General features: G+C 41.1%; 1 protein-coding gene across 1 annotated transcript in view; it reads right to left on the bottom strand.

Moving 5' to 3' along the window:
* CYB5R1 (cytochrome b5 reductase 1) overlaps positions 1 to 25,720 on the bottom strand; it is a 150,222-nt gene that overhangs the window by 73,951 nt on the left and 50,551 nt on the right. The window contains exons 5-6 of the mRNA XM_073669141.1: positions 10,978 to 11,107; positions 8,145 to 8,228 (exon numbers count right to left, since the gene is read on the bottom strand). Coding sequence (XP_073525242.1) covers positions 8,145 to 8,228; positions 10,978 to 11,107 — 214 coding nt within the window. The remainder of the gene's footprint in view (positions 1 to 8,144; positions 8,229 to 10,977; positions 11,108 to 25,720) is intronic.

Genomic DNA, 25,720 nt, shown 5'->3' on the forward strand with positions numbered 1-25,720 from the left:
TATTGGTGTCCTCTGGTGGACTTAACTAGGGGCCCAACAAGGTCCATGGCAATCCGGTCAAATGGGACCTCTATAATGGGCAACGGCACTAAGGGACTTCAGAAGTGAGATACGGGAGCCATTAGCTGACAGGTAGGGCAGGACCTGCAAAAATTAACAATCTCTCGGTGACATCCAGGCCAGTAGAACTTCTGAAGGACCCGCTCTTGAGTTTTGTCTACTCCCAGATGCCCACCCAAGACATGGGAATGGGTCAGGTATAGTACACTACACCTATAGGGACCCGGTACTAACAACTACTCTATCAATTCCTCTCTAAGTTTAGTCACCCAATAATAATAATAATAATAATAGTTTCTATTTTTTTATTTTTATAGCGCCAACATATTCCGCAACACTTTACAAATTTTAGGGAGGACATATACAGACAATACAGAATAAGCATATCTCATATCGAAAGGAGTGAGGGCCCTGCTCGCAAGCTTACAGTCTATGAGGAAATGGGGGAGACACAAAAGGTAAAAAGTACATATATTGTATAATGCAGCCTTGAAATACTAAATAGGATAAATAATAATACATGGACTGGTCGCCAGCCAGTATGTGTACAGTCCTGACAGAGGCTATTAAGTGCATGGCTGGTATGAACCTGAAGTTGAAGAAGATTTTAATATGGGGGAAAACTGGGACGAACAGAGTGTGTTTAAGCCATACGCCAGTCTAAAGAAATGTGTCTTTAGGGTTCGCTTGAAACTGTGGATATTGGGAATTAATCGAACTGTCCTGGGTAGTGCATTCCAAAGAATTGGCGCAGCACGCGAGAAATCTTAGAGACGGGAGTGGGAAGTTCGGATTATGGAGGATTTTAGTTTTAAGTCACTGGCAGAGTGGAGGGCACGTGTAGGGTGGTAGACTGAGACAAGAGAGGAGATGTAGGGGGGTACTGAAGCATGGAGCGCTTTGTGGGTAAGCGTGATAAGTTTAAATTGAACTCTATATTGGATGGGCAACCAATGCAATGACTGGCACAAGGAAGAGGCATCGGTGTAGCGGTTGGCGAGGAATATGATCCTGTCTGCTGCATGGAGAGGGGAGAGTTTAGTAAGAGGGAGACCGATTAGTAGAGCGTTGCAATAGTCAAGACGAGAATGAATAAGAGCTACAGTAAGAGTTTTTGCCGAGTCAAAGGTGAGAAAAGTCCTGATTCTTGAGATGTTTTTGAGGTGTAGATGACATGAACGAGTGAGTGATTTGATGTGAGGAGTGAAAGAAAGATCTGAATCAAAAATGACCCCAAGACAGCGGGCTTGTTGCTGGGTAGTAATGGTTGAGCCACAAATAGAAATGGCAATATCGGGCACAGGTAGGTTAGTGGAGGGAGGAAAGACGAGTAGTTCAGTTTTAGACAGATTCAGTTTTAGGTAGAGGGAGGACATAATGTTAGACACAGCAGAAAGACAATCACTGGTCTTTTGTAGTAATGCAGGGGCGATGTCCGGAGCAGAGGTATATAATTGGGTGTCATCAGCATAGAGATGGTATTGAAAACCAAATCTACTGATTGTTTGTCCAATAGGCGCTGTGTATAAGGAGAAAAGAAGGGAGCCTAGGACTGATCCTTGAGGAACCCCGACAGTAAGGGGAATTTACCCGATATACCCGATATAGCAGCTCCTCATTTAAAGCGAAATGTGGAAACCTAGTATCGGCCCCGGGCTCTTGAGTGACCCCATTTATCATAGTCACATTGTCAAATGCCGCTTTTAAAATAAAATCTCGAATTTAAGTAGTCCCAAAATTCCCCCCAAAAACCCACAATTCAGGAATCTCGGCTTTATTGGTCACAGCCCTTTTCTTTACCAGCAAGGACACACAGGGGGAACTCATTCGTTTCCAACTGCGATGGGGATTCATCATGATTGAACCGGCTCTTGTCTGAGTCATTTAGCACCCCCGCCTTCCACCATAAGCCCCAGAACAAGCTAAAGTCCCGCCCTATTATCACTGGGTGTAGCAGGTCTTTAACCACTCCAACTTCATGGGTCTCAGCGCCACAGTTTGTTTCTATAGTCACTTTGGCAATGGGGTAGTCCATGGCATCCCTGTGAATACAATGGACACCCACGTGTTTTCTGTGGATCAACAGATGGGGGAGTGTGGCCCTTACCAGGGTCACCAAACTCCCTGAGTTCAAGAGTACCGTCACAAGTACTCCATTTATTGTTACAGGACATTCCTGCAACCCTTCACCGGGCCTGAGTCCACACTGCAGGCTGGATAGGCATAATAAATAATAATAATAATCTTTATTTTTATATAGAGCCAACATATTCCACAGCGCTTTACATACATTATCATCGATGTCCCCATTGGGCGCCCAATCTAAATTCCCTCTCAGTATGTCTTTGGAGTGTAGGAGGAAGTCAGAGAACCCAGACGAAACCCAAGCAAACATAGGGAGAACATACAAACTCCTTGCAGATTTTGTCCTTGGTGGGAGATGAAGCCAGGACCCCAGCGCTGCAATTTATTAAAAAAGAAAAACTGAGATATCACATGGTCATAAGTATTCATACCCTTTGCTCAGTATTGAGTAGAAGCACCCTTTTGAGCTAGTACAGCACAGCAAGTTTTTCACACCTGGATTTGGGGATCCTCTGCCATTCTTCCTTGCAGATCCTCTCCAGTTCCGTCAGGTTGGATGGTGAACGTTGGTGGACAGCCATTTTCAGGTCTCTCCAGAGATGCTCAATTGGGTTTAGGTCAGGGCTCTGGCTGAGCCAGTCAAGAATGGTCACAGAGTTGTTCTGAAGCCACTCCTTTGTTATTTTAGCTGTGCGCTTAGAGTCATTGTCTTGTTGGAAGGTGAACCTTCGGCCAAGTCTGAGGTCCAGAGCTCCCTGGAAGAGCTTTTCATCTAGGATATCTCTTTACTTGGCATTCATATTCATGTTTCCTTCAATTGAAACCAGTCGTCCTGTCCCTGCAGCTGAAAAACACCCCCATAGCATGACGCTGCCACCACCATGTTTCACTGTTGGGATTGTATTGGGCAGGTGATGAGCAGTGCCTGGTTTTCTCCACCCATGCCACTTAGAATTATCACCATAAGTTCTATCTTTGTCTCATCACACCAGAGAATCTTATTTCTCATAGTCTGGGAGTCCTTCATGTGTTTTTGAGCAAACTCTATGCGGGCTTACATATATCTTGCACTGAGGATAGGTTTTCGTCGGGCCACTCTGCCATAAAGGCCCGACTGGTGGAGGGCTTCAGTGATAGTTGACTTTGTGGAACTTTCTCCCATCTCCCTACTGCATCTCTGGAGCTCAGCCACAGTGATCTTGGGGTTCTTCTTTACGTCTCTCACCAAGGCTCTTCTCCCACGATTGCTCAGTTTGGCTGGATGGCCAGGTCTAGCAAGACTTCTAGTGGTCCAAAACTTCTTCCATTTAAGGATTATGGAGGCCACTGTGCTCTTAAAAACCTTGAGTAATGCAGAAATTCTTTTGTAACCTTGGCCCGATCTGTGCTTTGCCACAATTCTGTCTCTGAGCTCCTTGGGCCGTTCCTTTGAGCTTATGATTCTCATTGGGTCTGACATGCACTGTGAGCTGTGAGGTCTTATATAGACAGGAAAATATAGACATCTCAAGGAAAATCACAAGGAAATGGACAGCATGTGACTTAAATATGAGCGTCTGAGCAAAGGGTTTGAATACTTATGACCATGTGATATTTCAGCTTTTCTTTTTTAATAAATTTGCAAAAATTTCTACATTTCTGCTTTTTTTTTCAATCAAGATGGGGTGCAGAGTGTACTTTAATGAGAAAAAAAATGAACTTTTTAGAATTTACCAAATTTACCAAATGGCTGCAATGAAACAAAGAGTGAAAAATTTAAAGGGGTCTGAATACTTTCCATACCCACTGTGTATGTATGTATGTATGTGTGTGTGTATATATATATATATATATATATATATATATATATATATATATATATATATATATATATATATATATATATATATATATATATATATATATATATATATATATATATATATATATATATATATATATATATATATCAGTACAGACCAAAAGTTTGGACACACCTTCTCATTTAAAGATTTTTCTGTATTTTCATGACTATTAAAATTGTGCATTCACACTCAAGGCATCAAAACTATGAATTAACACATGTGGAATTATATACTTAACAAAAAAGTGTGAAACAACTGAAAATATGTCTTATATTCTAGGTTCTTCAAAGTAGCCACCTTTTGCTTTGATGACTGCTTTGTACACTCTTGGCATTCTCTTGATGAGCTTCAAGAGGTAGTCACTGGAAATGGTCTTCCAACAATCTTGAAGGAGTTCCCAGAGATGCTTAGCACTTGTTGGCCCTTTTGCCTTCACTCTGCGGTCCAGCTCACCCCAAACCATCTCGATTGGGTTCAGGTCTGGTGACTGTGGAGGCCAGGTCATCTGGCCTAGCACCCCATCACTCTCCTTCTTGGTCAAATAGCCTTTACACTGCCTGGAGGTGTGTTTGGGGTCATTGTCCTGTTGAAAAATAAATGATGGACCAACTAAACGGAAACCGGATGGAATAGCATGCCGCTGCAAGATGCTGTGGTAGCCATGCTGGTTCAGTATGCCTTCAATTTTGAATAAATCCCCAACAGTGTCACCAGCAAAGCACCCCCACACCATCACACCTCCTCCTCCATGCTTCACGGTGGGAACCAGGCATGTAGAGTCCATCCGTTCACCTTTTCTGCATCGCACAAAGACACGGTGTTTGGAACCAAAGATCTCAAGTTTGGACTCATGAGACCAAAGCACAGATTTCCACTGGTCTAATATCCATTCCTTGTGTTCTTTAGCCCAAACAAGTCTCTTCTGCTTGTTGCCTGTCCTTAGCAGTGGTTTCCTAGCAGCTATTTTACCATGAAGGCCTGCACAAAGTCTCCTCTTAACAGTTGTTGAAGAGATGTGTCTGCCGCTAGAACTGTGTGTGGCATTGACCTGGTCTCTAATCTGAGCTGCTGTTAACCTGCGATTTCTGAGGCTGGTGACTCGGATAAACTTATCCTCAGAAGCAGAGGTGACTCTTGGTCTTCCTTTCCTGGGGCGGTCCTCATGTGAGCCAGTTTCTTTGTAGTGCTTGATGGTTTTTGCAACTGCACTTGGGGACACTTTCAAAGTTTGCCCAATTTTTCGCACTGACTGACCTTCATTTCTTAAAGTAATGATGGCCACTCGTTTTTCTTTACTTAGTTGCTCTTTTCTTGCCATAATACAAATTCTAACAGTCTATTTAGTAGGACTATCAGCTGTGTATCCACCAGACTTCTGCACAACACAACTGATGGTCCCAACCCCATTTATAAGGCAAGAAATCCCACTTCTTAAACCTGACAGGGCACACCTGTGAAGTGAAAACCATTTCTGGTGACTACCTCTTGAAGGTCCCTCTTGGGACCTGCAGAGGGGATTGGGGACATTTTAGACATTCTAGTATGCTGCAAAAGAGGTCTTAATGGTGGTGGCCGTTCTCTATATGGGAAAAACTGGTGACAGGTTCTCATTAAGTCACGTGAGCTCTGCAGTCCATCAGCAGCCACTGATTGGTTGTAGAACTCATATAACATAAGAATGTCATGCCAGCACCCGAGACACATCGCAAAATCACTGGAATAGCGCGGATCTGGGTGGTGAGTATATGCCATTTGTATATTATTTGGGGCACTAACTCCTTTAAAATCTACAAGCAACTAATGAATATAGGTGACACAGTAGAACTGGAATATGTAAAGTCACATAAAAGGTGATTAGGAAGATAAGCTAACTTTATGACGCTTGAAGAGGGTCCAATATGTTTGTACATTGTTGAAATAGTAGTAAAGGTTCTTTCACATGTACCAATTTTTTCCCCATAGAATTTTTATAAAACAAGCATTTCTATGAAAATGTAGCACTTTATAAGCCAAAGTTTTTCCAGTTAGAGCAATCCTCCATGGTACAATAACGATGTCACCATTAATGCATAATATATTGTTAAAATACTTGGTGCCCTCCTCTTTCTGGTATGTTTCTTTACATTTTCAGACCTCTCGTTTGTAAAATGGCCGCTAGGATTACGATTGCAGTGTGCTCCTGAAGTCTGGATTGACTCATTTAAGTACAGAGGGGACTATGTCAGACTTCCAATGAACAGTGTGGATAGTCTAGTCTGTACGTGTGAATGTATTATTCAGTCACTGAATAGTGGTATTCTATGGCGGTGACTGTATTATAGTGGTATTTACATAATGTACTTATGGTTATTTCAGGGTAGGGCTAATTATTTATATAGAGTAAGTGAAAGAACTTGGAGATCAAATAGCTATAAGTAAAATAACGTTTTAATGGCAATCCATATAGTTAACTTTTCGGTCTTAACAACCCTTCATCAGAACTGATGTATATAGACTCCAGATTCTGGTACAGCATAGTGTGCGGTATATATTCCAATACAGCGCATGAGTCTGGGGAATACAGTTGACCACACTGGATGCCAGGATTTGGTATCATTATGAGCTGCACATACATTTAACAATTGTGCCTCCGTAATTACTTTCCATTATCTCAATTGATGGTCAATGAAATAAGTGAATCAGAAAGACATATTGGAAAGTGTAAATGGGCCTTTGAGACCATGTGCCCACGTTGAGTATTTGGTCAGTATTTTACATCAGTATTTGTAAGCCAAAACCAGGAGAGGAAAAGTGTAATAGAAACACGTCACCACTTCTGTATTTTTTATTCACTCCTAGTTTTCGCTTACAAATACTGATGTAAAAAGCTCACCAAATACTGAACATGTGAATGTATCCTAAAAGAGGCATATTTAGGTGTACTGCCTAGGGCCACACAGGCTGTGGATATTGCCCTGGTCTGCATACTAATCAGAAAATACACAGATGCTTCATCAGCTAATGACAGGGCAGCCTAGACAATCTAAGGTTCCCATAAACATTAGATAAAGATCATTGGAAATATCCAATTTTATGGGCCTATCAGATAATGTGTATGGAGGTCTACCAGCCTTCACCAGACAGATTATGTTGAGGAAAATAAAAATAGGGCCGAATCCAATGGCCTGGTCCTTTGATTGTTGGGGAGGTATGCTGCAGTCTGATGATTCTGGCAAAGGCTAAGTTCCCACGATTAGTATTTGACGCATTTCTGACTGCATATTATTTTCACTGCACAAAAAAAAGCAGCATTTTACGGTTCAAGGAAACTGGATGCGATTTATAGAAATCTCATGCCCACTGAGCTTTTATTCTTAAGAAACGTAAACTGACCTGTGGTACGGTTTTGAAAATCCGCAACATGTCAATTTCTTGTGCGGTAAATATGTGTTTTATGTGCGGATTTTAACCATAGAGTTGAATAAGATTAGGAAAATCTACAGGTAAAAAGAGACAAAAAATCGCAGCAAAACATCTTCAACAGCTGAGTGTTCCAGTGTATGGGGGAACTGAGCTATATGCCAGCTGTGTAAGAGTGGGGTGATGTACCGTAGTCTGTGCAATATGGCCACAGAGAATAAGCAAGCGGTAAGGCGCAGGATATACTGTATGTTTTTAAGCCTTTTGTGCTTAGACGCTGTACCAGCTATATGATGCAGACTGCTAAGCGGTGCCCTCTTTCTTTCTATGCCACTGGCCAGAGGTTTATTGTCATGATAGATTTTAATGATACATTTTAAATATAAAAAATGTATTGAATATATACCAAAATCTCTATATTCATTCTATTCACTAATATGATTTAATGGCCCACATTTATTAATATATGTGCACTTTTTTAATGAGAATTGGTGAGAAAAATGGCCATGACTTGCTTCTTGGTTAGGATTTGGACACATTTAGGAATGCAACTTTTTTAAATTGTCACCAAATTTTTGTGCTATTTCATTATGCATAGAAGTGAAAAACATTTACTAGACATATTTAAAGATGTGACAAATATATTAACTCCCTGATTCCATTTAGATACATCTGGAATGTATAATTCTATGTTGCTTCCAGAAAAACTAACTACATAAACCCTACACATGAATTCTCCCCAATGTGTTTACGTACCTGTTCCACCTGCTATCATTCCAACCTGACGGGCAAACTTTCTCTCAGCTAGTGAGCTCTTGTTTGGTTGAACAGCAAAGTAACCTCATAAAAAGAAGCACAAAAAAGTCACATATTTAATGTATAATAATAATATGGGTCTCTAGATTTTCTGTTCTAATTGTGCTTGGGTTTGGTACTGCCATCTATAATGCCAATGCATTGTATTATTTCTGCCAGCTAAATAGGTATGATGCATTACAATTTTGTAGTTAGGAAAATAAATATCTATAAGGGATCAAAACATATTGTGCATATAACCCTTAAATACACAATTTTATTATTAACAATTAAAAAGGTCCAAATAACAAACCCCTATGTGTAACACAACAAAACCAAAATAAGCAAAAAAGAAAAGCCTGATTCAGACCTAAATGGGACCAGATTATTAAAAGTGTATGATTGGACCAAATTTCTGGTCACTTATCCCTAATGACCAGCATGTTGACATATCCCCTTTCTTTTGGCATAATCATAGATATAATTATATAGTCACAGGATAGATATCAAAAGGGGCAAAGTCAAGTCATGGAATAAATAACAAATAATGAATTGCCAGGTAAAACCATACAGAAAAAATCTAAATGGCCCTATAATATTCAATAACTTTTATCCTGCCTTGCAACAAGGGTTGGCACCCTAGATAGCAAGGTTTTGGTGCCCCCACTCCTCAGCGGCTCTCCCTCCCTTTCCCTATAAATCCCTAGATAGGAAATAATCATAAGGGAACCTATTGCTAGGCATAAAACTGCTAATCTGGGGGTAGGGGTGATAAAAGTGAAATATGGGTCCAAAATGATTAGGTCAAGTAAAGAATAGATAACTTATTATATCCGATGCTTGTCAATCAAGTAGGCCTTCATGCGTTTCCCCTTCATAAGTTCGTCAGGAGGCCGAAGTTCATTTTCATGGGAGAAGCAGATACTTCAGATAGTTATGAGCCCATTGTGGAAATTTTCAACTTTTGGTGAGTGAGATCTCTCCCTAAAGGTACAGTAGTCTGGATGGATGTATCACGTGAACCAAGAACCTGGTTTTTGGTGTGCCTGGTCCCTTTGGGGAGTGATGTCACCCACCATTTTGGACTATATACAGGTGGTTACTGTGAGCAATACCACCCAAAGTGCCATGGTATGAAGATTATGCTCACTCACTTACAGTTATATTCCTATTATCTGAATTTGGACATATTGCGACTCTTGTGGACATTGCCTTGGACATCAAAATTTACAATGTAGCCAAGTACGTCTTGCATACAAATTGGTTTTAGTTTCAGCTGCTATTAGTTGCAACTAATGTTTATATGGACTAATTTTTTAACTACTAGTATAGTTTATTGTCATTGCATAATTGGCTAGTTAAGTATTGAAATCATAGATTAATCTTTTATCACTATCATCATAATTTATGCCAATTTATGCCAAAAAGTGGTGTAAATTACTGAATCACATTTCTTACTGTAGCACCAGCGTCTCTGCACGTTCTTTCCCTCCCCCAGTAGAGACGCCAACCTATTCACTGCCGCATCCTCCGTTCCACTCCTGCTGCTCCTGGTGCTGCTGCCTGGAGTATGCGCACGGCTCGCAGATCCCTGAGCACTGTCCTTAGAGTGCGCATGCACTCCTCCCCTCTTAAAGGAACAGTGTGGACTGTTCTAAAGTGTCCCCAGCCAATGACACTCATTATTCAAGGCACCTCCACCTGTTGGGAGGTGCCTGAGCAATGTTGTTAGTCTGCTCCCAGCATGCATGCTAGTTTCAGGTTCCCAGTTTGTTAGTACCTGCCAGTACCTGCTATTTCTCGCTGGTGTCAGTCTGTACCTGCCCGTACCCACTTGTTCTTGCCTCGTTCTTGCCTGTCCTTGCTTGTGCCTTCCAGCCGTACCCGCCTGAATCTGCCTGTGCCCACCTGTATACCAGCCATAACCCCCTGCACCTGCCTATGCCCACCTGTATACCAGCCGTACCCGCCTGCACTTGACTGTGCCCACTTGTATACCAGCCGTACCTGCCTGCACCTGCCTGTGCTCACCTGTATACCAGTCACACCTGCCTGATCCCACCTGTAAACCAGCCCGCACCTGCCACTCCTGGGTTTCTGCTGTGCCTGCCTATACCAGCTGAACTTTCCCTTCTTGGCTGTTTCAGTCTCCTGTCCCATGCATCCATGGTCAGTCTTGGTGTAGCACTTACACCCCTTCAGGCTCTCCACGGGTCACGGCACAGTGGTTCCACCACTCCCGTTATACTTACTGTCATGCACGGCAGCTAAAAGATGCACCAAAAACACTAAGAAGTATACATCTTTTAAGGAATTTGGTGCATCTTACTACAGAACACTCTTTATCAAGACTGGTGTACAAATCGACAGTTTTGATCAATAGGGGTATGTATTTATGGGCTCTTACGTGAAGTTCAAACATGCTGGATTTAGTGCAGATTTTCAGTGAAAAGTTCTTATTAGAAAACTGTTGTAAAATTAATTTTGGGATTCAACGGAGTATGAAGAACATGTGTGGACATTTGCCTCTACAGTGAGGAAAAATGCACTAACAAGCGACAGCACTTCACAAAGGATGAGAACCTGTAGTACTTGTATATTTATAAGTGCCACCAAATCATGTCCCCAACACATTTATTCAAATAAAAATAAAGTTTCAACCCGTTTAATGAAAATAAAACATTGTATTATACATATGCATGATTTTTTTTTCACTCATGAGACAAGTCACTGTTCACAATAGTGTTCAGTTTCGTTTCCTTTTCACAAGTACCGTAATGAAGAAATACAATACCTTTTCCTTCATATGAAAAAAGTCCTTTTGGACCTTGGAATTCTACAGCTTCTCCTATGGAGAGATTGTCCAGATATTGGGACATCTTGCCTCCTTCTGGAAATTCTGGATTTTGATCTTTAAAGTAGACCTTCAATAAAAAGAAAAAGTTAACTAGAAACATGCAGTTAGGTTTTATGTTTTCTACTATATTGTTTATATGTGCATGTATGTATGTATTGTGACAGAGTCACTGGTAGGATCTATGAGGGGAGGTATGGGTCACATGGGTTGCTAGCCTGTGTGAACTGAAACCAATAAACTTTCTGCCAGCATGTTATATGCTGGAGAGTTAACTAATTTAAAGGGTGTGGTTTTATGGGAATGACATAGAGATGGGAGGAAAGTCATTCCCCATACCTCCCCTCAGGGTGTGGCTGAGCAAGGTTTAAATGCTCAGTCAGATTTTTTTCTGGGGAGTGTGTGTGGTCTGGAGAGTGAAGTCTCCAGGCTGTGTGTGGCTGAAACCAGAGAGCAACACCGGAGGACTGGTGTTGCTGAAGACTTCACTGTGCTACCTGCAGCGCCAGAGCCTCACTCACTATTGGACTCTGTCATACCTTATCTTTTGTTTCCCGTTAACCCCAAGAGGGACTGTTTATTTTTTATGGGACACTGCTGGAGTTTATGCCGCACAATAAACCCGCAGACAGTTTACTCAAACCATGTGTCCTGTATCTGCCTCCGGAGAACCGAGCAAGTCGTCTTGCCACAGTATATATATATATATACAGTACAGACCAAAAGTTTGGACACACCTCCTCATTTAAAGATTTTTCTGTATTTTCATGACTATGAGAATTGTACATTCACACTGAAGGCATCAAAACTATGAATTAACACATGTTGAATTATATACTTAACAAAAAAGTGTGAAACAACTGAAAATATTTCTTATATTCTAGGTTCTTCAAAGTAGCCACCTTTTGCTTTGATGACTGCTTTGCACACTCTTGGCATTCTCTTGATGAGCTTCAAGAGGTAGTCACCGGAAATGGTTTTCACTTCACAGGTGTGCCCTGTCAGGATTAATAAGTGGGATTTCTTGCCTTATAAATGGGGTTGGGACCATCAATTGTGTTGTGCAGAAGTCTGGTGGATACACAGCTGATAGTCCTACTGAATAGACTGTTAGCTGCTTTTTTCATGCCATAATACAAATTCTAAGTAAAGAAAAACGAGTGGCCATCATTACTTTAAGAAATGAAGGTCAGTCAGTCCGAAAAATTGGGCAAACTTTGAAAGTGTCCCCAAGTGCAGTTGCAAAAACCATCAAGCGCTACAAAGAAACTGGCTCACATGAGGACCACCCAAGGAAAGGAAGACCAAGAGTCACCTCTGCTTCTGAGGATAAGTTTATCCGAGTCACCAGCCTCAGAAATCGCAGGTTAACAGCAGCTTAGATTAGAGACCAGGTTAATGCCACACAGAGTTCTAGCAGCAGACACATCTCTTCAACAACTGTTAAGAGGAGAGATGTGTCTGCTGCTGGAACGCTGTGTGGCATTGACCTGGTCTCCAATATAAGCTGCTGTTAACCTGCGATTTCTGAGGCTGGTGACTCGGATAAACTTATCCTCAGAAGCAGAGGTGACTCTTGGTCTTCCTTTCCTGGGGCGGTCCTCATGTGAGCCAGTTTCTTTGTAGCGCTTGATGGTTTTAGCAACTGCACATGGGGACACATTCAAAGTTTGCCCATTTTTTCGGACTGACTGACCTTCATTTCTTAAGCCCTTTACCCCCGAGGGTGGTTTGCACGTTAATGACCAGGCCAATTTTTACAATTCTGACCACTGTCACTTTATGAGGTAATTACTCTGGAACACTTCAACGGATCCCCCTGATTCTGAGACTGTTTTTCCATGACATATTGTACTTCATGATTGTGGTAAAATTTCTTCGATATCACTTGCGTTTATTTGTGAAAAAAATGAAAATTTTGCAATTTTTAAAATTTGAATTTTTATGCCCTTAAATCAGAGAGATATGTCACACAAAATACTTAATGAATAACATTTCCCACATATCTAATTTACATCAGCACAATTTTGTAACCAAATTTTTTTTTTGTTAGGGAGCTATAAGGGTTAAAAGTTGACCAGCGATTTCTCGTTTTTCCAACAAAATTTACAAAACCATTTTTTTAGGGACCACATCACATTTGAAGTCACTTTGAGAGGTCTTTATGACAGAAAATACCCAAAAGTGACACCATTCTAAAAACTGCACCCCTCAAAGTGCTCAAAACCACATTCAAGAACTTTATTAACCCTTCAGGTGCTTCACAGGAATTTTTGGAATGTGGAAGAAAAAAATGAACGTTTAACTTTTTTCACAAAAATGTTACATTAGACTCAATTTTTTTTTATTTTCACAGATGTAACAAGAAAAAATGGACCCCAAAATTTGTTGTGCAATTTCCCCTGGGCACGCATATACCCCATAAGTGGGAAAAAAACACTGTTTGGGCACACGGCAGGGCTCGGAAGGGAAGGAGCGCCATTTGACTTTTTGATTGTAAAATTTGCTTGAATAATTAGCAGACGCCATGCTGGGTTTGGAGAGCTCCTGTGTGCCTAAACATTGGAGCTCCCCCACAAGTGACCCCATTTTGGAAACTAGACCACCCAAGGCACCTATCTAGATGCATAGTGAGCACTTGGAACCCCCAGGTGCTTCACAAATTGATTCCTAAAAATGAAAAAGTGTTTTTTTTTCCACTTTTTCATTTTTACGAATCAATTTGTGAAGCACCTGGGGGTTCCAAGTGCTCACTATGAATCTAGATAGGTGCCTTGGGGGGTCTAGTTTCCAAAATGGGGTCACTTGTGGGGGAGCTCCAATGTTTAGGCACACAGGGGCTCTCCAAATGCAACATGGTGACCGCTAACAAATTGAATGGAAAATCGGCTCAAATTGTTAGCGGACACCATGTTGCGTTTGGAGAGCCCCTGTGTGCCTAAACATTGGAGCTCCCCCACAAGTGACCCCATTTTGAAAACTAGACCATCCAAGGCACCTATCTAGATGCATAGTGAGCACTTGGAACCCCCAGGTGCTTCACAAATTGATTCGTAAAAATGAAAAAGTGGAAAAAAAAACACTTTTTCATTTTTACGAATCAATTTGTGAAGCACCTGGGGGTTCCAAGTGTTCACTATGCATCTAGATAGGTGCCTTGGGGGGTCTAGTTTCCAAAATGGGGTCACTTGTGGGGGAGCTCCAATGTTTAGGCACAGAGGGGCTCTCCAAATGCAACATGGTGTCCGCTAACAAATTGAATGGAAAATCGGCTCAAATTATTAGCGGACACCATGTTGCGTTTGGAGAGCCCCTGTGTGCCTAAACATTGGAGCTTCCCCACAAGTGACCCAATTTTGGAAACTAGAACACCCAAGGCACCTATCTAAATACATAGTGAGCACTTGGAACCCCCAGGTGCTTCACAAATTGATTCGTAAAAATGAAAAAGTGGAAAAAAAAACACTTTTTCATTTTTACGAATCAATTTGTGAAGCACCTGGGGGTTCCAAGTGATCACTATGCATCTACATAGGTGCCTTGGGGGGTCTAGTTTCCAAAATGGGGTCACTTGTGGGGGAGCTCCAATGTTTAGGCACACAGGAGCTCTGCAAATGCGACATGGTGTCCTCTAACAAATTGGAACCATGTCGCGTTTGGAGAGCCCCTGATGTGCCTAAGCAGTGAAGCTCCCCCACAAGTGACCCCATTTTGGAAACTATACCCCTCAAGGATTTTATGAAGGGGTATAGTGGACATTTTGAACCCAGAGGTACGACACAGAATTTGATAACATTAGGTCATCATATTGAATAAGTTGTCATTAGTCTTGAGTGCAAGTGCTCGCTACTTGAGTTTGCATCGGGTATTCAAGTATGCACCATGTACTGCGTGTGCTCGAGTGACATGCTCGAGTCCCTGCCCCGCATGTTTCACGGTTATTAGACACCCAAAAAAAAACATCCGAGGATCGCTCGTGCATGGCAATCCCCGCAAAGTTTTTTTGGCCACGAAGCATATGGGGTGGAGACTCGAGCATGTCACTCAAATACCCACGATACTCAATGCATACCAGAGCACCCGATGCAAACTCAAGTAGCGAGCACTTGCGCTCAACATTAGTCGCATATCATCATCTTTTTTTCTTACTTTTGAAAAAAATCACAACCCCATCACAACCCTAACCCCAAACCTAGCCCTAACCCTAGCCCAACCCTAACCCTAGCACAAACCTAACCCAAGAGTTTATTTTTTACGCCGTTCCTCGAGCGGTATTAGTGATTAGATGACCTTATTCTTTGGGTCGGTGCGACTACAGTGATACCAGAATCATATGGGGTTTTTATGACTGACAGCTGTCACACACTAAAAGATGCATTTTTTGTAAAATCTAGTTTTCGCATCGCCATATTTTGAGAGCTATAATTTTTCCAGATTTTGTCAGACAGTCATGTGATGGCTTGTTTTTTGCAGGATGAGTTGACGTTGTTATTGGTGCCATTTTCAGGCACGTGACATTTTTTGATCGCTTTCTATTCCGATTTTTGGGAGGCAGAATAAATTAAAACCAACAATTCAGGAATATATATATATTTTTTTATGCCGTTCCGCGTGTGGTAAAATTGATAAGGCAGCTTTATTCTTTGGGTCAGTACGTTTACAGCGGTACCACATTTATATAGTTTTTCTATGTTTTGCACTTTTAAATAATAAAAGCAATTTTATAGAAAAAATTATTTTTTAGCATCGCTTTATTCTGAGAGCTATAACTTTTTTATTTTTCGGCTGATGGAACTATATTGTGGCTTGTTTTTTGTGGGATGAGATGACATTTTCAGCGGTACCATTTTTATTTATATTCGTCTTTTTGATCGCATGTTATTCCATTTTTTGTTTTTAGCGGTATGGTGATAAAGCATTGTTTTTTGCTTCGTTTTTTATTTTTTACCGTGTTCACTGAAGGGGTTAACTAGTGGGGCAGTTTTATAGGTCAGGTCGTTCTGGACGCGGCAATACCAAATATGTGTACTTTTATTTTTATTTTTATTTTTTTTTATAATAATATTTATTGATGGGTACATTATATTTTTATTTTTGGTGGATTATTTTTTTTAAAATATTTTTTACATTTTTTTTTTTTTTTTTTCACTTTATGACACTTTTTACACTTTTTTACTTTGTCCCACTATGGGATTTTCACTTTTTTTTCTCTGATTGCCTGCATGGCACAGGAATGCAGCACCATCCCTGTGCCATGCAGGCTGTCAGCGCTGGACAGGGAGAAGATAGTTTGGAGATGCACTGCACATGTCCAAAAAATCTTCCTGCTGTCTGGTGACCCGGATGTTGTCATGACAACATCGGGTCGTCATGGCAACATCCTGGAAGCCACGGCAGACAGCGCTGGAGGCCGGAAGAGGAGGTGAGTATCGGCGATCACCTCCCCTTGCCACCGCAATGCTGCGATTGACTTTGATCGCAGCATTGCAGGGGTTAATGTGCCGGGAGCGGTGTGGGACCGCTCCCTGCACATAGCACCGGGTGTCAGCTGTGACATTCAGCTGACACCCGGCCGCGATCGCGCCCGCACAGCCTGTGTGCGGGCGAAATCGCCAGGGCGTATAAATACGTATCTGGTTCATAAGTCCCAGGGCACAGATATGTACTAATACGCCCTATGTCGTAAAGGGGTTAAAGTAATGATGGCCACTCATTTTTGTTTACTTAGCTGCTTTTTTCTTGGCATAATACAAATTCTAACAGTCTATTCAGTAGGACTATCAGGTGTGTATCCACCAGACTTCTGCGCAACACAATTGATGGTCCCAACCCCATTTATAAGGCACGAAATCCCACTTATTAATCCTGACAGGGCACACCTGTGAAGTGAAAACCATTTCCGGTGACTACCTCTTGAAGCTCATCAAGAGAATGCCAAGAGTGTGCAAAGCAGTCATCAAAGCAAAAGGTGGCTACTTTGAAGAACCTAGAATATAAGACCTATTTTCAGTTGTTTCACACTTTTTTGTTAAGTATATAATTCCACATGTGTTAATTCATAGGTTTGATGCCTTCAGTGTGAATGTACAATTTTCAAAGTCATGAAAATACAGAAAAATCTTTAAATGAGAAGGTGTGTCCAAACTTTTGGTCTGTACTGTGTATATATATATATGTATATGTATGTATATGTGTATGTATATATATATGTATATATAATATATATATATATATATATATATATATATACACATACAGTTGAAACCAGAAGTTGACTCATATGCATGTGTTTCTCAATATCTGACATGAGAGAATGTTTTAAGGCATTTTTACTACTTACTGCAAACTCAAAAAGTTTACATACGTTTCATTAGTATTTGGTACCATTGCCCTTAAACTGAATGACTTGGGTCAAACGTTTTGGATATCCTTCCATAAGCTTCTCACAATAGTTGTTCGCAATTTGGGACCATTCCTTCGTGACAAAACTGGTGTAACTGATCCAGGTCTGTAGGTCGCCTTGTTCGCACCTGCCTTTTCAGTTTTGCCCATAAATTTTCAATAGGATTGAGATCAGGGCTTTGTGATGGCCACTCCAAAACATTGACTTGGTTATCCTTAAGCCACTTTGTTACCATTTTGGCAGTATGTTTCGGGTCATTGTCCATTTTGAAGACCCATTTTCACCCAAGCTTTTACTTCCTGGCTGATGTCTTGAGATGTTGCCCCAGTATTGCCACATAATCTTCTTTTCTCATGATGCCATCTTTTTTGCGAAGTGCACCAGTCCCTCCTGCAGCAAAACAACGCCACAACATGATGCTGCCACTCCAAAGTTTCACAGTTGGGATGGTGTTCTTAGGCTTCCAAGCTTCTCCCTTTTTCCTCCAAATGTAACGATGGTTATTATGCCCAAAAAGTTCAATTTTAGTTTCATCAGACCACAGGACATGTCTCCAAAAATTAAGGTTTTTGTTCCTGTGTGCATTCTTTTTTATGTTTCTTTTGGAGTAATAGCTTCTTCCTGGCAGAGTTGCCTTTCAGCACATGTTGATACAGTACTCGTTTCACTGTGGTTATTGACACAATCTTACCAATTCCGCCATTATTTTCACAAGGTCTTTTGCTTTTGTCCTTGGGTTGATATGCACATGTCAGACCAAAGCACGATAATCTCTGGGACACAGAACCTGTCTCCTTCTTGAGCGGTATGATGGCTGGACATTCCCATCTTGTTTGTACTTGCATATAATTGTTTGTACAGATGAACGAGGCACCTTCAAGGATCTTGAAATTGTACTCAAGGATGAGCCAGACTTGTGCAAGTCAACAATTCTCTTCCTGATATCTTGGCTGATTTCTTTAGAATTTCCCATGATGCTACACAAAGAAGCAGTATGTTTCAGATGTGCATTAAAATACATTTGCAGGTGTATCTCTGCTTAACTCAGATGTTGCCAAAAAACCTATCTGAAGCTTGACATCATATGAGCAGTCCAGAATTGTTTAAAGGCATAGTAATCTTAGTGTATGTAAACTTTTGACTTTGCAATAAGTAATAAAAATGCCTTAAAACACTCTCTCTCTCTCTCATTATTCTGGCATTTGGCAAATATTTATTAAATATTATGGTAATCCTAATTGACTTAAAAAGTGAAAGGTTTATTCTGATTTCATGTCAGAAAAGCATGCATACTCGTATGTGTAATTTTATATAGTGTATGTAAACTTCTGGTTTCAACTGTATATACAGGTGCATCTCACTAAATTAGAATATCATCAAAAAATGTATTTATTTCAGTTCTTCAATACAAAAAGTGAAACTCGTATATTATATAGAGTCATTACAAACAGAGTGATCTATTTCAAGTGTTTTTTTCTGTTAATGTTCATGATTATGGCTTACAGCCAATGAAAACACAAAAGTCATTATCTCAGTAAATTAGAATACTTTATAACAACAGCTTGAAAAATGTTTTTAAAATTTGAAATGTTGGCCTACTGAAATGTATGTTCAGTAAATGCACTCAATACTTGGTCGGGGATCCTTTTGCATCAATTACTGCATCAATGCAGCGTGGCATGGAGGCGATCAGCCTGTGGGACTGCTGAGGTGTTATGGAAGCCCAGGTTGCTTTGATAGCAGCCTTCAGCTCGTCTGCATTGTTGGGTCTGGTGTCTCTCATCTTCCTCTTGTCAATACCCCATAGATTCTCTATGGGGTTAAGGTCAGGTGAGTTTGTTGGCCAATCAAGCACAGTGATACTGTTGTTTTTAAACCAGGTATTGGTATTTTTGGCAGTGTGGACAGGTGCCAAGTCCTGCTGGAGAATGATAATTCCATCTCCCAAAGCTTGTCGGCAGAGGGAAGCATGAAGTGCTCTAAAATTTCCTAGTAGATGGCTATGCTGACTTTGGTCTTGATAATACACAGTGGAACTACACCAGCAGATGACATAGCTCCCCAAACCATCACTGATTGTGGAAACTTCACACTAGACCTCAAGCAGCTTGGATTGTGTGCCTCTCCACTCTTCCTCCAGACTCTGGGACCTTGATTTCCAAATGAAATGCAAAATTTACTTTCATTTAATTAGTGTCAATGACTGCCTTCTGGACATCTGTCAAGTCAGCAGTCTTCCCCATGATTGTGGAGCCTACTGAAACAGACTAAGGGGCCTTTTTAAAAACTTAGGAAGCCTTTGCAGGTGTTTTTTGTTAATTATTTTAATTTACTGAGATAATGACTTTTGTGCTTTCAATGGCTGTAAGCCATAATCATCAGCATTAACAGAAATAAACATTTGAAATAGATCATTCTGTTTGTAATGACTCTATATAATGAGTTTCACTTTTTGTATTGAATAACTGAAATAAATTAACTTTTTGATGATATTCTAATTTAGTGAGATGCACTTGTATATAAAGAAGAACCTTTTTAAACGTGTTTAAACTTGGTGGACCGTAATATTACTGACCTGTAGAATGATATTGCCAGGTCATTCTTACAGCACCATCAATGTTATAAAAACAAAACCCAAAAGACAATTGCGGAATCGTCATTGCCAAACCTCAAGACTCCCTGCCCACTTATCCAGTATGGAGGGAAAAGTATGAGGCGACAGTATGAGAGAATAATGTGAGGAGACAATATGGGAGAATGGTGTGAGGGGTCAGTCTGAGTGAGAAGTATGATGGGACAGTATGGGGAGAAAAGTGAGAGCAGACAGTATGAGATAGAAATGTGTGAAGGGATCATATGGGATGAGTGTGAGGGGACAGTATGAGTTGAGAAAAGTGTAAGGAAACAGTATAGGGTGATGTGAGGGAACAGTATGTGGGAGAAAAGTGTGAGGGACAGTATGGGGAGAAATGTTAACAGACAATACAGGTGTCAGTGTGGGGGGACAGTATGGGGAGATGTATGGGGGCATTATGGTGGGAACAGTGAGGGGACAGTATTGAGAAATATTGTGAGGAGATGGTATGTTGGAAATAGTGTGAGGGGTCAGTATGGGGGAGAGGTGTGATGGGACAGTATGGGGAGAAAAGTGTTAGCAGACAGTATGGGGAAAAAATGTGCGAAGGGACTATATGGGGAGATATGTGTGAGGGGACAGAATGGAGGAAGTGTGACGAGACAAAGTTTCAGGTGACAGGATGGGGAGAAGTGGAGGGGACTTTATGGGTAGAAATTTGTGAGAGGAAATTAGGGGAAGTATGAGGGGACAGTATTGGGAGATATGTATGTGGAAACAGTATCAGGTGATAAGAGTAAAGGGACAGTATGAGAGGGAATAGTGTGAGGTTAGAGTATGGGGGATGTAGTTTGACGGGACAGTATGTGGAGAAAAGCAAAAGAGTTTTACAGAATAACCACTAAATCCAATCAAGCCAAAGCAGCAAAGTGGTAGAGAAAGTTAAAACATAACCTTTAATTTAAATAGCGAATAAGTCTTAATAAAAGCATGAACAAGAAGTGCAAATAAATGTGCAACCACTACTTGCCGCGGGTAATGACATAAGATACCCTGAGGTATATCCACCAAGTCATACACTGAATGACAAAGGATCAAAGCCTATGTAACACACACTTCAATGACAGATATACAGTGGCACGTGATGAAAAGAGCACTGAGAGGCACAATTTGTCAAATACCAAGAACCATAAAGTACAGACCAAAAGTTTGGACACACCTTCTCGTTTAAAGATTTTTCTGTATTTTCTTGACTATGAAAATTGTACATTCACATTGAAGGCATCAAAACTATGAATTAACACATGTGGAATTATATACTTAACAAAAAAGTGTGAAACAACTGAAAATATGTCTTATATTCTAGGTTCTTCAAAGTAGCCACCTTTTGCTTTGACTGCTTTGCACACTCTTGGCATTCTCTTGATGAGCTTCAAGAGGTAGTCACCGGAAATGGTCTTCCAACAATCTTGAAGGAGTTCCCAGAGATGGTTAGCACTTGTTGGCCCTTTTGCCTTCACTCTGCGGTCCAGCTCACCCCAAACCATCTCGATTGGATTCAGGTCTGGTGACTGTGGAGGCCAGGTTATCTGGCGTAGCACCCCATCACTTTCCTTCTTGGTCAAATAGCCATTACGCAGCCTGGAGGTGTGTTTGGAGTCATTGTCTTGTTGAAAAACAAATGATGGTCCAACTAAACGCAAACCGGATGGAATAGCATGCCGCTGCAAGATGCTGTGGTAGCCATGCTGGTTCAGTATGCCTTCAATTTTGAATAAATCCCCAACAGTGTCACCAGCAAAGCACCCCCACACCATCACACCTCCTCCTCCATGCTTCACGGTGGGAACCAGGCATGTAGAATCCATCCGTTCACCTTTTCTGCGTCGCACAAAGACGCGGTGGTTGGAACCAAAGATCTCAAATTTGGACTCATCAGACCAAAGCACAGATTTCCACTGGTCTAATGTCCATTCCTTGTGTTCTTTAGCCCAAATAAGTCTCTTCTGCTTGTTGCCTGTCCTTAGCAGTGGTTTTCTAGCAACTATTTTACCATGAAGGTCTGCTGCACAAAGTCTCCTTTTAACAGTTGTTGAAGAGATGTGTCTGCTGCTAGAACTCTGTGTGGCATTGACCTGGTCTCTAATCTGAGCTGCTGTTAACCTGCGATTTCTGAGGCTGGTGACTCGGATACACTTATCCTCAGAAGCAGAGGTGACTCTTGGTCTCCTTTCCTTGGGCGGTCCTCATGTGAGCCAGTTTCTTTGTAGCACATGATGGTTTTTGCAACTTCACTTGGGGACACTTTCAAAGTTTGCCCAATTTTTCAGACTGACTGACCTTCATTTCTTAAAGTAATGATGGCCACTCGTTTTTCTTTACTTAGCTGCTTTTTTCTTGCCATAATACACATTCTAACAGTCTATTCAGTAGGACTATCAGCTGTGTATCCACCAGACTTCTGCACAACACAACTGATGGTCCCAACCCCATTTATAAGGCAAGAAATCCCACTTATTAAACCTGACAGGGCACACCTGTGAAGTGAAAACCGTTTCCGGTGACTACCTCTTGAAGCTCATCAAGAGAATGCCAAGAGTGTGCAAAGCAGTCATCAAAGCAAAAGGTGGATACTTTGAAGAACCTAGAATATAAGACATATTTTCAGTTGTTTCACACTTTTTTGTTAAGTATATAATTCCACATGTGTTAATTCATAGTTTTGATGCCTTCAGTGTGAATGTACAATTCTCATAGTCATGAAAATGCAGAAAAATCTTTAAATGAGAAGGTGTGTCCAAACTTTTGGTCTGTACTGTATATGATATGCAATTGTAACTTATGAAAGTTCACACTTTAACTTAGAAATGGAACGGTCTCACCAATCACTATGTCAGTTCAATGGAGATGGTGCTTTCATCAGCACTCAGATCTGGGGCATTACATGTCCTAAGCCTCCAGAGATAGGCGGAACACCACTCCCGACGAGTTTCCTCACATCAGTGGATCATCAGAGTGACAGTGGAGTGTCAAAGAGGACACAGCGTTCCTTATGTCGTGTCGCCAGTCAGTTCATAACCCTAGCGCCACTTGTAAATCATGTCCATCCTTTTTAAATACCTGATCGAGCTCACGGGCAACAATCGCGTCACTTCCAATCATGGCTCCATCATTTCCGGTCCCTGGAGCATATCTCCCGGCGGTGACACGCACGCGTCATATCCGGTATAAGCATATTGAAATGCCAACAACCGTGATGAGACGCAAATAGTAGGTATAATGACAGACACGTGGCATCAAGAGTGGTCACATGGGAGCGTGCTTAAGAGGAGGGGGGCTCATTTGTCCTCAAACATCAGTTAAACACCTGTCATCACTTTACAGGGAATTATCCACAAGTGGTCCCCGATCCATCAGGTATCGGTACACGGAAAAAGACAAATTCCTGACGCGGTGAAGTATAAGCATTAACATCGCCACATAATACCCATATGGCATATGGCACAAGAGAAATGACACAGAATCAGTTAAATCGGCAGGCAACAGGCAAATAAATTGTATAGAAGGAAGGCACGTTTAACCCAGAAAAAGAAGGGGGCAGTAGAAAGGGGTGGTGTTATATTTGAAGGTAGACAATAAAAGGCGACAACACAGGGACTGAAATACAAGATGGGGGAATAAGGGGAGAGAGAAAGGAGCCTAGTACACCCTAGTAAAGTACTAACCATACTGCTCCCTACCTGACAGTGGAGGTTGGCACCCTAAACCCTGCGCAATGGTGCCCCCACTCCGTGACAGCTTTCCCTGCACTCCTCACCCTAACAGTCCCTATACCTATAAGAAAGACCTAGGACAATTGTTTATTAAGACCATTCAGGACGACTGTCCGTAGTCTGTAAATCCATTTAGTCTCTCTCTGCAAAATCAACTTGTCCCAGTCACCACCCCTAGGTGGGACCATGATTTTATCAATCCCCATAAAACGCATGACATCAGGGTGGTCTGGCTGCATAGTGTTCACATTTCTTGCTATGGGGCTATCTCTTTTCAAAATGATGTCCCGTTGGTGCTCACCCACCCTTCTCCTGAGCTCTCTTTTCCTTTTCCCCACATATTCAATACCGCATGCACACATGGCCAAATAGGTCACCCCTTTGGTCCTACAGTTGATGAAGTTTTTTTTACACAAAAGTCTCACCCGTCACATTACTTGTAAAACCCTTGCTTTGGGTCATGGAGCTACAGGACGCACAGCCGCTGCAACCTTGTAGCCAGTTGTCTTCATTATGCATAGCGTAGTGGCTATGAACAAGCCTGTTCCTCAAAGATCTACCCCTTTTGTAAGTGATCTGAGGAGACGATTTGACCATTGTGTCTATATCTTCATCCATCTCGAGAATTGGCCAATGTTTTTGGAGTATCTTGCGGACCTCGTGTGCTTTATTGGAGAAGGTGGTAATGAGCCTACATGTGTTGTCATCCTCTACACATTTGGGGGGTGGATTTAATACAGATGTACGGTTCTTGTCCACTGTCTCCCTGTATGCCCTAGACACCACCCTCCTGGGATAACCCCTTTCATACAACCATTTACGCAGGTCCAAAGCTTGTCATTCAAAACTCGTTTCGTCCGAGCAGTTCCTGCGAATACACATGAACTGCCCTTTGGGAATTCCCTTCTTGAGGGGGACAGGATGGTTGCTCTCCCGCCTCAGAAGGGAATTTGTCGCAGTTGCCTTCCGGAAGGTTTTAGTCCCTATCAACCCATTGTCACCCTTCTGGATCAAAATATCCAAAAAGGGCAGCCTATGCAAGTCCATCTCATAGGTAAAATGTAGGTTCAGATTGTTGTGATTAAGTCTATCGATGAAACCCTTAACCCTAGAACGCGCAACCATAGAAATCTACACTTTCACATACCTGGGGCCTTTTAGGCCTGTGTGCAAATAACATGGAGTAACTCAAATAGAAATACTTTTCAAACTTTATTTGAGATGTGAATATTTCAAAACATTATAATTATGTGCATAAAACAAAAAAAAGTAATTACACCGGCTTAAAATGCCCAATATATGCATTCTATGTAATTCTTTATATATATATATAAAATAAATATATATATATATATATATATATATATATAAAAAAAAAAAAAAATATATATATATATATATATATATATATATATATATATATATATATATACGATTTTTTTTGTCTAAAAGTTTTTTATATAAAAGTTGTAGTACACATGGTGCTGGAATATTTCTTTTCAAAAACTTTCCTTTTCAACTTTACTGTTTACCCCAACAATTTTCACATATTTTTTCGGAAGAATGTTCCTTGCAGACATTTTGTCCACAAGTAGTACTGAAACGCTCAGATTTCCTTTCCTTCTTTGCTGGACAAATATAACAGCGCTTTCTTTTTTTTTCTCTTGGCTCTGGATGTTCCTGAAAATGTATACCACATCGGATCATAGCTTCCGTAATTTGCCTTGGCAAGCATTTCGTGTTGCTTCGCTCCATCATGGTAGGCATCAAAAGTTCATAGCAAAGTTCCGTCGAGAATAGACGTCTCTTGTCCTTCCTGTTGGCATGGAATTCTGGATGAGTTTCACTATAAACAATATAGCTATTGAGGGCTGGCACATCAAGGATATTATAAAAAATGACTACAGGCCAACGTTTTGTCTGCCTCTTGCA

Source organism: Phyllobates terribilis, unplaced genomic scaffold, assembly GCF_046119375.1.
Source record: "Phyllobates terribilis strain yellow unplaced genomic scaffold, ASM4611937v1 Scaffold_2__4_contigs__length_985480577, whole genome shotgun sequence".
Classification (NCBI taxonomy): domain Eukaryota; kingdom Metazoa; phylum Chordata; class Amphibia; order Anura; family Dendrobatidae; genus Phyllobates; species Phyllobates terribilis.